Source organism: Saimiri boliviensis, chromosome 13 (genome assembly GCF_048565385.1).
Source record: "Saimiri boliviensis isolate mSaiBol1 chromosome 13, mSaiBol1.pri, whole genome shotgun sequence".
Lineage (NCBI taxonomy): Eukaryota > Metazoa > Chordata > Mammalia > Primates > Cebidae > Saimiri > Saimiri boliviensis.
Window position 1 is genome coordinate 96,169,351 of NC_133461.1, and position 13,698 is coordinate 96,183,048.

Genomic DNA, 13,698 nt, shown 5'->3' on the forward strand with positions numbered 1-13,698 from the left:
TCAACGAAGCTCCCATAAATGGTTAAAATGGCTTTACTCAATTATTGCCTCATTAGTGGAAAGGTATTGCTCTTGGTAGTGATGCTTTTGGGCGTGAATTTTATTTTTTGGTGGAAGGGCAGAGCAATAAGATTTTGTAGGTTTTTTAAATCCCTGGAGACCCTTCATCGTTTGCCACAGAAACAGACAGCAGAATGGCACAGGCGATAGCTTGAGAGCATCATCATCTCCATGTGTCCCCTGGGACCCCATTCATTTTCTTTTCATGGATTCTCCATAAGTTATGCATCAAACCACATTCTTTGGATGCTTTTAGATCTCCCACTTTCAAGTTGTTATGCCTTGGTTTCACTGTGTTTCTTCTATTCTTTTTTCCCTTTTCCACTCGTTCTCAGTTCTTTTCATAAGACCTTGCATCCCTCCCCACTCCATACACAAAACACATAGTCAACTGCCCCAAAGCAGCCTTTTTTATCCATCTGTGCTGGTTGTTTCCACGATGAAATCATTTCTACTGAAGGGGCTGTGTTCGGTGTCCACGAAACTTGGTGGGGATGGGGATGCTTGGTTAGGCCAACTCTCTGAGAAAGCACAGTTCACTTATTGTCTCATCCTAAGCAAGAGGAAGCTATATCTCAGCAAGGCTGGGAGTTGTTCACGGTAACACACGGTAAGCCAGGCCACCAGTTGAAGCCCAGAGACTTCCTTGCTCCAGGCATCCGGCCTGGTCACCAGCATGGTTAGGTGGATGCCAGCATCTCCAAGTAGAGCTGGCAGGGACTTTACAGGAATAAGAAGGGTCTGAAATTGATGAGAAGAGGAGGGAGCAGGGATGTGACAGGGACAGGGTAGACTTAGAGCCCATAGTCCAGGTAGATGTCCACATTGTGTGACTGTACCTCATGTTTTCCTAGAGTCTTGAAGCCCACTCTGAGTACTGTGAGAAACACATTCACCTGTGCAAACCCAAAGAATGGACTTGCAGACATGAAGAACAGCAGAAGTGAGACTTTTGATGGCAGTCTTGCAAGATCAGGTGTCTGGTAGGCAGGCACACCCAGGGCAGTTACAGCAGGTAGCTTATCTCCTAGCAGGCAAGTCCCTCCCCCAGTTCCTCACTGGCTGAGGATTATGGGGTAACAATCTTGCCGGACATCACCTAAGTTTCCTTATCCCCCTTATGAGGTTATACCCCTGGTCCGCTTCCCCACTTAAGTTTAGATTTCCCAATAACAAAACTTTCTTCCCATTTATGGTCTGACCCCTCCTCTACATTCTGTTCACTTAGCCTAACTTTCTAGGTGCATGAGCCATGTGGTTTGTCACATCTGCAGACTGGCTGCCAGTACTTAGATTTATTGTACCTTGAAAATGGACCACTTGGCTGGGTGTGGTGGCTCATGCCTGTAATCCCAGCACTTTAGGAGGCTGAGGTGGGTGGATCACAAGGTCAGGAGATCGAGACCATCCTGGCCAACATGGTGAAACCCCGTCTCTACTAAAGATACAAAAATTAGCTGGGTGTGGTGATGCACACCTGTAATCCCAGCTGCTTGGGAGGCTGAGGCAGGAAATTGCTTGAATCCCAGAGGCGGAGGTTGCAGCGAGTGGAGATTGAGCCATTGCACTCCAGCCTTGGTGACAGAGCGAGAATCCCTCTTAAAAAAAGAAAAGAAAATGTTTTCTCACAGTACCAGTATAACAAAATGTGCCTCCCATCCCTACATCTAAGCTTAGAACTTTCACAGATTGAGGGTGAGTCCAGCCATGAAGGCTTGCTGGTAAAGAAATTTCCAGGACTGACATGTCTGCGGCAAGCAGCCTTTGTCTCCACGAAGAACCTCTGAGAACATCAAGGGAATGAGGAAATGGAGAAACTGTGGTAATCACCATCCTTTCCCTGCCTCCTCCTCCATGCCCCTCCGGGATACCAACCAGAAAGAAACTGGGCTGAGAAGGGCAAATTCTCTTACTCGTATTTCATGAGATGTGAGATTTCTCTTTCTTTCTTTCTTTTTTTTTTCTTTCTCTCTTTCAACTCTCTTATAAAGACAGAGCAGTTCTCTTGTCTAGCATGCACCCTCTCTGCCACCACTCTGGTGCCCAATCACAGTGACAAATGACAGTTTGGAGAACCCCTGCTCAAGGGTTTCTGCTCTTAATGAGAAAAGGGAGGGTGGAGTGGTTCAGGCCTGGAGCTGCAAAGGGGTGTCCTGCAATCCAGATCCACCAAGCCCTTCTTACCCACCACCCCAGCCTCTCCCAGCCCCGCTATTTCTGAGGACCCCAGCCAGCCCACCTTGTTAATTCCTGGGGGAAAGGGAGCTTTGAAATCATCTGTGACCAGGACACGGGGGGGTGGGGGAGTGGGAGACTGGGTGGCTCAGAGGAGTGGACCCCAGAGATAGAGACAGGAAGGAGCAAGGAAACAAGAGGGCCCTCTAAAAAATGAACAAGTGGAGAGATACGCAGGGAGTTGCATATGAAGAGACAGGAACAGGAGAGGAGACAGAGACAGCAGAGAGGAAAGAGCAGTACGAGAATTTCTGGACACATTGCGTGAAATGGGGGGAGCAGGGAAGCTGACATTGTGCTCAATTATCAAAAAGATGGGAGGGACACGGTTTCCTTTAAATCTAAGTCTCACGGGAGGAAGAGAAATACCCTTATCCCCCCTCAATTCTCAGCAGATCACACTCCATTTCCTCTCCCTTCTTCTCCAAAAACAGTGCAATTGCTATTTTGCTCATAGTCAAATGAAGTCTATCTAATTAAAAATAGCTTTGTAAGTAAGTGTCAGGAGGGGAAAAGTATGAGCTTGTGCCTGCCTGTGTGGGCCTGGGTGCAGCCTCCAAACCCACCATGCCTCATCCGGGTAGGAAGGTCGTTTTTGGTTCCCCAAGGAAAAATGTCCTTTTTTCCTCCCCACTGTTTGCTTTGGTATGAAAGAGAGAGAATTATCTGGATGGAGACTCGGCAGGGAGTTGCCTTCTATCTGCTTTGCATGCTGCGCAATATGAATTGATACTGTACTGATCATTTGGAGGAGGGGAGGGGAGTGTGTGGGGAGGGAGCATTCAGCATTGTGAGCATCTGCAAAAGTCACTTTGCTAAGAAATGATCTTTTTCCTCCACACAATGGCAAGATGTCACCCTCGGAATCGTCTGACAGTGGTGATGGTGGCTGAGAGTGAGCATAATTTCTCAGGTCTCCATCGGGGTAGTTATTTATACAATTCTGCATTGGAGTCAAAATCTTCTATTTTTTTTTATTTTTTTTAACTTTGCCATTTGCTGCTGTGGCTTTTGGAACAAAATAATTACTTTTGTGCCAAGTACTTAGGTAACAAGATAAACAAGAGGCAACATAAATGGAATGTAAATATGGAACAAGTGTCTGTGAAAGGAAAGGCAGCCTAGGGCAAGAAAGAGCTTCCGGCTGGGTGCGGTGGCTCCCACCAGTAATCCCAGAGCTTTAGGAGGCTAAACTGGGAGGATAGATTGGGCCCAGGAGTTTGAGACCAGCTTGGGCAACATAGTGAGATCCCTGTCTCTACAAAAACAAAAAAATTAGCTAGCTGGATATGGTGGCACCTGCTTGTGGTCTCAGTAATGTGGGAGGCTGAGGTGAGAGGATCACTGAGAGCCAGGAAGCCGAGGCTATGGTGAGCTGTGATTGCACCACTGCACTCCAGCATGAGTGACAGCATGAGATCCTATCCGCTTCACCCCCACCAAAAAGGAAGAGTTTGCCTTACATTTTTGCATCTTGTAAATCCCCGGGAATCTGCAGAAGCTTCCTTTCTGTGCCACTCAGTGAGTCTGTGACTTCCCAGGTAAGGACCAAGGGCCAGTGCCCAAATCTTAGGGTGATAGGAGCTTTTATTCTATGATATGCTAAGGGTTATTGGTGGGGAGGGTTCAGGAAACATTATTCACTTTGTCTTAGGTACAAGCTTCACACAAGGCACAGTTTGCAAACCCAGAAACCTGGGTCTGGCTTCTAGCTCTGACCTCAATCTCTGAGTGACTTTAGGTCAGTCACTTTTCTTCTCTGGACTTTTGCATACTCATTTCTAATATGAGGAGTGGAACTGGGTAAACCCACGGATTTCCCAACTCTATGTGATTTCTACCCAACACAGGATTCCCAAGTCCTGAGTAGACTTGGGAATCCACAGCTCAGGAGCTGGGAAATGTGGAATCTGAATTCTGAGTCTGAAGCTTTACCTGTTTGGGCACTCGCTGTTTGATAATATCTGTAGCAGTTGACTAGTGACACCTTTATCTAGGTGATTGTGTGTCTAGACTGTGATTGTGTCTTGTTAAAAGGGTCATAAAGTTAAAGATCTCAAGATGAGGTCACCCCAGATTAGAGTGGTCTCTAAGTGCAATGACAAGTCTTTATAGGAGCAGTGAAGAAGAAACACAGACACACAGGGAGAGGCCGTATGAAGACAGAGGCTGAGATGGGAGGGATTCAGCCACAAGCCAAGCAATCCCCGGAGCCACCAGAACCAGGAAAAGGCAAGGAAGGGCTCCCCTTAGGGCAGAGGGAGGGAGTATGGTCCTGGTAACACCTTGATTTCTAATTTCTGACCTCTAGAACTCAGAGAGAATGTATTTCTGCAGTTTAAACCACCAGGTTTGCAGTAATTGGTTACAGCAGCCCTAGCAAACTATTACATCATCAATAAGCCTGGAATGAGGACCCATCCTTTCTGTTGGGTTTCCACCTGTCTCTTAGATATCAGAAGATAATAACCTGTCTGAGAAGGTCTGATGAGGAAAGAAAAAAAGGAGAATGTACTAGTCTGTTTTCAATCTGCTATGAAGAAATATCCAAGACTGTGTAATGACCGTTCCATATGGCTGGTGGTGCCTCTGGAAATTTGCAATCAAGGTGGAAGGCACCTCTTCACAGGGTGACAGTAGAAAGAATGAATGTCTAGCAAAGAGGGAAACCCCTTATAAAACTGTCAGATCTCATTAGAACTAACTCATATCATGAGAACAGGATGGTAGAAACTGCCCCCATGATTCAATTATCTCCACCTTGTCCTTCCCACAACACTTGGGGATTATGGGAACTATAATGTAGGGTGAGATTTGGGTGGGGACACAGCCAATACGTATTATTCCATCCCTTGCCCCTCCCAAATCTCATATTCCCACAATTTAAAACATAATCATGCCCTTCCAACAGTTCCTCAAAGTCTTAACTCATTCCAGCATTAGCTCAAAAGTCCAAGTCCAAAGTTTTCATCTGAGACAAGGCAAGTCCCTTCTGTCTATGAGCCTGTAAAATGAAAAGCAAGTTAATTGCTTCCAAGATATAATGGGGACACAGGCATTGGGTAAATGTTTCCATTCCAAATGGGAGAAATTGGCCAAAGCAAAGGGGTTACAGGCCCAATACAAGTCCAAAATCCAAAAGGGCAGATATTAAACCTTTAAGTTCCAAAATGATCTCCTTTGACTCCATGTCTCACATCCGGGTCACACTGATGCAAGAGATGGGTACAAGGGCCTTGGGCATTTCTGCCTTTGTGGTTTTGTGAGGTACAGTCTCCCTCCTGGCTGTCCCCACAGAATGATGTTGAGTATCTCCAGCTTTTCCAGGTACACCGTGTAAGCTGCAAGTGAATCTTCCCTTCTGAGGTCTGGAGGATGGTGCTCCTCTTCTCACAGCTCCACTAGGCAGTACCTCAGTGGGGACTCTGTGTACAGGCTCTGACCCCATATTTCCCTTCCACACTACCCTATCTGAGGTTCTCCATAAGTGCTTCTCCCTTGCAGCAATCATCTGCCTGGACATCCAGGCATTTCCACACATCCTGTAAAATCTAAGTGAAGGTTCCTGAACCTCAATTCTTGACTTCTGTGTACCTGCACACTCAACATCATGTGTAAGCTAGCAAAGCTTGGGGCTTGCATCCTGTGAAGCAACAGCCTGAGCTGTACCTTGGCCCCTTTTAGCCATAGCTGGGGTGGCTGGGACACAAGGCAGCAAGTCCCAGGGCTGTACACAGCAGGGGGCCCTGGACCCAACCCAAGAAACCATATTTTCCTTCTAGGCTTGTGATGGGAAGGGCTGCCATGAAGGTCTCTGACATGCCCTGGAGACATTTTCCCTATTGTCTTAGTGATTAACATTTGGTTCTTCATTACTTACACAGATTTCTGCAGCCGACTTGAATTTTTTTCCCAGAAAATAAGGGTTTTCTTTTCTATCACATCATCAGGCTGCAAATTTTCCAAACTTTTATGCTCTGCTTCCTCTTGAATGTGTTGCCACTTAGAAATTTCTTCTGTCAGCTACTCTAAATCGTGTCTCTCAAATTCAGTTTCACAGATCTCTGGGGCAAATGCAAAATGCTGTCAGTCTTTTTGCATGGCAAGCGTCACCTTTACGCCAGTTTCCAGCATGTTCCCCAACTCCATCCAGGACCACCTCAGCCAGGACTTCACTATTCATGTCACTATCAGCATTTTGGTTGAAGCTGTTCAACAAGTCTCTAGAAGTTCCAAACTTTCTCACATTTTCCTGTCTTTTTCTGAGCCCTCCAAACTGTTCCAACCTCTGCCTGTTACCAAATTCCAAAGTCTCTTTCACATTTTCAGATATCTTTATGGAAGTTCTCTGTGGTATCAATTTACTGTATTAGTTTATACTCATGCTGCTATGAAGAAATACCCAAGACTAAGTAATTTTTAAAGAAAGAGGGTTAATTGGCTCACAGTTCCACATGGCTGGGGAGGCCTTAGAAAACTTACAATCATGGCAGAAAGCACATCTTCACAGGATGGCAGGAGAGAATGAGTGCCCAGGGAAGGAGAAAGCACCTTATGAAACCATCAGATCTTATGGAGAACTCACTATCATGAGAACAGGATGTGGAAAACTGCTCCCAAGATTCAATTATCCCCACCTGATACCTCCCATGACAAGGGATTATGGGAACTACAGTTGAAGATAAGATTTGGGTGGAAACACAGCCAAACCATATCAGAGAAGATATGAGGCAGCAGAAGGTGAATAGGACTCACCCAGTTCTGTACCTGCCTTGGCAGATATGACTCAGAAGTGTGGCGTAGGAGGGTTCTAGCTGTGGGAAAGGTGTTCTTGGTCACTGAGAGGTAAGACATTGTGACAGGCCCACTCGATCAGCAGTGAGGGGGCTGGCTTCTAGCCCTCTCTGTTCTAGCTTTTTCACTGCTTGACCTTGAATAAGTCTTTTTACCTTTTTAGACTCCAAATTATGATTGATAAATATGTGAGTACTGATCAGTGGCTTTCCACCCTATCATAGCAAATATTTTGCAATTCCCATAATTACTCTAAACTGAAATTCAAAAATGAAACAATCTGTCTATACTTACATTTTACAAAGTAAGTATAATGTACTAAGAGTGACTTAAAGGAAGAATAAGGAAAAAGTAATTTAGAATAATGTAAGTTTTTCAATATATATGTGATCAGCATATTTATACTAGAAGGTACCATAAGGTATAACTTAAAGGTTGTCACCATTTCTCAGGTCACAGTAAAAGAGAAGAAAATGTGGACTGTTCTAGATGAGTTGTATTGATTCAAATAGCACAGACCACAATGCCATCAATGACATGCTTTCCCAAATGGTAAACAGCTCTTGGTAAACTTCTGAACAACACAGTCTTTCCTTGATTTACAAGGAAGTTGCTTTTCTGAAAAATTACACTCTATATTAAAACCATATTTTAAAACATAATGTGGTTTTGTGTCATGCAATGAAGTTAAGTTCTGGGCCTAGGTAATTATAAGCAAGTTTTTCACCTGTAGGACTTTCAGATGTCATATGGGGTGAAGAACAATTCCACCTTGGGAAGACTTCCAAACACATTACAGGGTTTCTAGCCTTCTATATACCACAAATGCCAGTAATCTCCCCTAATCATTGTGATAAATAATAGTGCCTCTTCAGATTTCCACACTTACCCCTGAGGAGGGCATCAACCCCTTGAGAGCCACATTCCTCTAGGGCCCCTTCCAGCTCTAGGCTGAACCCCACGTGAACTCATCTTCCTTTGTCAATGCCTATCTATCAATCAAGAAATATATATATATATGATGCTCCCACTCCTTGCTCTGTGCTGTGCTGAGGCTAGAGAAGAGGTGTATTATGTATTTTCTCAAGCAAAGCTCGGAATGATCTGATGGCTTGAACCAAGTTCCTCTTTCTACCCGCTCCCCAACTTTCTCTCCTTCTTTCCTTCTTTCCATTCATTCTTCTTTTCATTTTTTTAATTGATGTTTTTTAAAATTGCATTATTTTTTACTGATGCATAATAGTTGTATGCTGTTATGAGGTATATATGATATTTCAATATATGCATGCAATGTGTAAGGATCACATCTGGGTATTTGGGATACTCATCACCACAAACATTTGTTATTTCTTTGCGTTGGGAACATTTGAAATACTCTCTTCTACTAATTTTGAAATATTAAATAAATTATTATTAACTATTGTCACCCTACTGTACTGTCAAGCACTAGAATTTATTTCTTCTATTAACTATATGTTTGTCAACTCCCTTCCTCCTTTTTTTTTTCTTCTTTTATTTCTCCTGCCAAGTGTTTCTTAAACATGAGACTGGTTAAATAAGAATGACAAGGGATTGAGGTTACATTTAGATTGGTGGCTACTGCTTCCAGAGGCTCAGATTCCAAAAGTCTATCGTTTTCACATAAATGCTCTCCTCAGACACGACACAACAGAAGTGAGCACCTGTTGTCAGCTCATTTTTAGAGGAAGAGTCTCTATTCTGGAGTCTATATCCGGAGATAATTTCAGCCAGAGATTGCATGTAGAAGATGTCCAAATTATTCACTTGGAAAAATATCAAGAGTCAAATAATGCAGCCTCCATGCAAGACCGATTACAGAAAACTGCTCTCCAGGGAATGAACATCTGGGGCTGAATTTGGAATCAGTCGGGGCCACACGTGTGCTTAACCAGGCAGGACACAACAGTGCTCTGATCTCACTCACAGGGCTGTTTGCTTGTGTCAGAGACCAGGTCACTCACAGTAGCGATGTGGCATTTAATAAGCAACAGAGATCCGTTACAGAAGAAAATTATAAATGCTAGTGATTAAAAAATAAAAGCTAAGATGTATCCAACACAAATGTGCCTATGCGTGGGAGAGAACATGGCATGGACCCTTTTAACCAGACGAAAAGATGAAAGGAGGCAGCTTGCGGGAAACGAGGCTTGCCCACAGTGTGCAATTTTGCCAGTTGTAGCTGGCTTTTTAGGTGCTGCTGAAGAGCTCAGCACAGAAAGGTAACTGGATCAGTGAGGAGTGATTGAGACTGGTTCACTTGGGTTGGAATCCCAGACTCACTCTTTCTTACAGCCAGGAATGTAGGCACACAGCTCAACCTTTTTCATAAAATTGGAATAATAATGTGAACAGTCTGAGGCTGCCAGGTGAGCAGTTGGGATGATGCACATCAGAAACTTTGGACAGCTCTGGCAAGATGCAGATAGTCAGTAAATATTAGTTCTGTCCACCTACCAGCTCCACTTCACCAACAAAAGGCCAAGTAAAAGGAGAGGGAAATACCAAACCAGAGGAGCCCAGAATTGCCTGGAAGAATAAGAATAAGGAAGGGATTCTGAGAGCCATTTTGGGCCTGGCCTCGAATTGGACCGTGTGGTCCTAAAGTCAAGTCAGGAAGAGCCTGGCATTAGGTGGAGGAAACAGAGCTTCCCTAGTCCAAGATTCTCTCATGGAAGGAAAGTTTGGGAAGAATTGAGTGTTGTCTTACGAAGGTGCCTTACAGCCCCAGAGCACCCATGGTCATCACTTTTAATTTGCCAGCCTGAACCCCAGTGGGCTCAAAGGCAGAGACTCCCTCAGAATCCATTCTCTGCAGAACAAGATGGATCTAGGAGGCGTTATGCTCATCCTAACCACAGCCTTCCAAGAACAAAGGGATCAGTGTCAGCAGCCTACATTGATCAAACCACAAGCACTTATTGAGTTTCTTCTAGGTGCTTTGTCTTCCTAAATGCAAAGTTGATCATGTCACTTCTTGCTTAGAGATGTCCATTGACTTCCCATCACCTACGGAACACAGCCTGAGATTCATGGGCAGTAGGAAAAGCCCTTCCGTCTGGCCACTTGCCACTGCCTGCCTCCAAATCTCTGGTCCCCAGATGGCTGCAGAGGTGCCGCGTGCCCACATGCCCTACAGTACTGTTACAACTCCTCACACTTGGGAGATAACATGCTTTCTCATGCCTCTGTATCTTTAGGTATATTTTTCCTCTGCTTCCATTACTGTCCTTTTTTTTGTCATGAGGCAGGTCTATATCAAACATTGCCACCTGTGTCATGCCTGCTCCAGCAGCTTCCAGGAGAGATGGGCCACCCTCTCAACCAGGAATGATTAATTACAGATCCCTCATTCTTTCTTATCTGTTCCCTGTGACTCTCACCATACACATGTTAGACTTCCTCATTCTGCCTTCATGTCACGAAGTCTTTTCTGTTTTATATCTCTCTGTCTCTCTGTGCTATATTCTGGCATTTTTAGATCTAGCTCTAACTATATGATTAGGTGGAATCTGCTACTTATTTTATTTCTAATTAGGGTGGTTTTAATTTCCAGAATTTTTTGGTTGTTTTAGTAAAATTGAGCGGTTCTCGTTGCGCAGTAGTGCTAGCGGCTTCGCGTTTCGGTACTCGGACCTGGCAGCCGCTTTTGGTGCTAAGCTGCTAGGAAGCCTCTCTTGGCGAGCTCGTTGGAGCTTGAACCCATTGTCACTCCTCCGACTTACCGGCAAAAAAACAAACAAACAAAAAAAAAAAAACAAAAAAAAAATGGTTGAAGCAGATCGCCCAGGAAAGCTCTTCATTGGTGGGCTTAATACGGAAACAAATGAGAAAGCTCTTGAAGCAGTATTTGGCAAATATGGACGAATAGTGGAAGTACTCTTGATGAAAGACCGTGAAACCAACAAATCAAGAGGATTTGCTTTTGTCACCTTTGAAAGCCCAGCAGACGCTAAGGATGCAGCCAGAGACATGAATGGAAAGTCATTAGACGGAAAAGCCGTCAAAGTGGAACAAGCCACCAAACCATCATTTGAAAGTGGTAGACGTGGGCCGCCTCCACCTCCAAGAAGTAGAGGCCCTCCAAGAGGTCTTAGAGGTGGAAGAGGAGGAAGTGGAGGAACCAGGGGACCTCCCCCACGGGGAGGACACATGGATGACGGTGGCTATTCCATGAATTTTAACATGAGTTCTTCCAGGGGACCACTCCCAGTAAAAAGAGGACCAGCACCAAGAAGTGGGGGTCCTCCTCCTAAGAGATCTGCACCTTCAGGACCAGTTCGCAGCCGCAGTGGAATGGGAGGAAGAGCTCCTGTATCACGTGGAAGAGATAGTTACGGAGGTCCACCTCGAAGAGAACCGCTGCCTTCTCGTAGAGATGTTTATTTGTCCCCAAGAGATGATGGGTTTTCTACTAAAGACAGCTATTCCAGCAGAGATTACCCAAGTTCTCGTGATACAAGAGATTATGCACCACCACCACGAGGTTATACTTACCGTGACTATGGTCATTCCAGTTCACGTGATGACTATCCATCAAGAGGCTATAGTGATAGAGATGGATATGGTCGTGATCGTGACTATTCAGATCATCCAAGTGGAGGTTCCTACAGAGACTCATATGAGAGTTATGGTAACTCACGTAGTGCTCCACCTACACGAGGGCCCCCGCCATCTTATGGTGGAAGCAGTCGCTATGATGATTACAGCAGCTCACGTGACGGATATGGTGGAAGTCGAGACAGTTACTCAAGCAGCCAAAATGATCTCTACTCAAGTGGTCGTGATTGGGTTGGCAGACAAGACAGAGGGCTTCCCCCTTCTATGGAAAGGGGGTACCCTCCTCCACGTGATTCCTACAGCAGTTCAAGCCGCGGAGCACCAAGAGGTGGTGGCCGTGGAGGAAGCCGATCTGATAGAGGGGGAGGCAGAAGCATATACTAGAAACAAACAAAACTTTGGACCAAAATCCCAGTTCAAAGAAACAAACAAAAAGTGGAAACTATTCTGTCATAACTACCCAAGGACTACTAAAAAGAAAAATTGTGTTACCTTTTTAAAATTCCCTCTTAAGTTCCCCTCCATAATTTTTATGTTCTTGTGAGAAAAAAAGTAAAACATGTTTAATATTATTTGATTTTATGACATTGCTTTTCAACAAGCAAATGTTAAATGTGTTAAGACTTGTTGTACTAGTGTTGTAACTTTCCAAGTTAAAGTGTCCCTAAAGGCCACTTCCTATATGATTTTTCCCAGTAAGTGAGGCAAGCAATTCTAAGATCTTCCACAAAACATCTAGCCATCTAAAATGGAGAGATGAATCATTCTGCCTATACAAACAAACTAGCTGTTAGAGGGTGGTTGGGGTATGCTACTCATAAGATTTCAGGGTGTCTTCCAACTAAAACCTCCATGATCTCAGTATGAAAAACCTGAAATCAGATGCCTATGTAAGGAAATAATCACCCAGTAAACCCCAAAATGCAAATGGATAATGCTGGCCATTTTGCCTTTCTGACATTTCCTTGGGAATCTGCAAGAACCTCCCCTTCCCCCTCCCCCAATAAGACCATTTAAGTGTGTGTTAAACAACTACAGAATACTAAATAAAAAGTTTGGCCAAAACCAACCATGAAGCTGAAAAAAAAAAAATTGAGCAGTTGATTTTAATAATATCTAGCTTAATAAGTCATACCTGCAAACCCCACTTTAATTTATTTAAACATGTTGTTACTGGTTTCCCATGGCTGCCATAACAAAATACAACACACTGTGGACTTAAATATTAGAGACTTATTTTCTCAGAGTTCTGGAGGCTGGAAGTTCAAGATCAAGGTGGTGGCAGGGTTGATTTCTCCTGATTTCTCTCCTCAGCTTGCAGATGGTCATCTGCTCTCTGTGTCTTCATACAGTCTTTCTTTGGTACATAGGCATCCCCTGGGGTCTGTGTGACCTGACATTTCCTCTTCTTATAGCACCAGTCAGATTGAATTTGAGCCCACTGTAACAGCCTCATTTTACGTTGATCATCTCTTTAAAGATTATTCCAAATACAGTCATATTTTGGCCAGGTGCAGTGGCTCACCCCTGTAATCCTAGCACTTTGGGAGGCCAAGCCAGGTGGATCACCTGAGGTCAGGTGTTTGAGACCAGCCTGGCCAACATGGCGAAACCCCATCTCTACTAAAAATACAAAAATTAGCTGGGCGTGGTGGCAGGCATCTGTAATCCCAGGTACTCGGGGGGCTGAGGCAGGAGAATAACTTGAACCTGGGAGGTGGAGGTTGCAGTGAGCTGAGATTGCACCATTGCATTCCAGTCTGGCAACAAGAGCGACACTGTCTCAGAAAACAAGAACAAAAAAACCCAAATACAGTCATATTCTGGAGGAATAGGGATCTGACTTCAAGATACGAATTTTGGGGGACACATTCAGTTCATAACACAATTTAAATTGCGTATTTCTGTTTCTTAAAATTATAACTATGTTCTTCACTGGTCTGACTCTGCAGTTTGAATGTTTCTGCTGATTCTTGCTTGTTGTCTTGCAAAATGAGTGTTTTTCTGTTGGGAAAGTATGCTCTTTAGAAC

General features: G+C 44.3%; 1 protein-coding gene and 1 long non-coding RNA gene across 2 annotated transcripts in view; both read left to right on the top strand.

Annotated features, from left to right (window-relative positions):
• LOC141580858 (uncharacterized) overlaps positions 1 to 13,698 on the top strand; it is a 565,368-nt gene that overhangs the window by 385,185 nt on the left and 166,485 nt on the right. The gene's annotated exons all lie outside the window — the stretch shown is intronic.
• On the top strand, positions 10,728 to 12,767 carry LOC120360614 (RNA-binding motif protein, X chromosome-like). The gene has a single exon (XM_039461126.2). It carries the CDS (start codon positions 10,876 to 10,878, stop codon positions 12,049 to 12,051), a length of 1,176 nt encoding a protein of 391 aa, XP_039317060.1. The 5' UTR covers positions 10,728 to 10,875; the 3' UTR covers positions 12,052 to 12,767.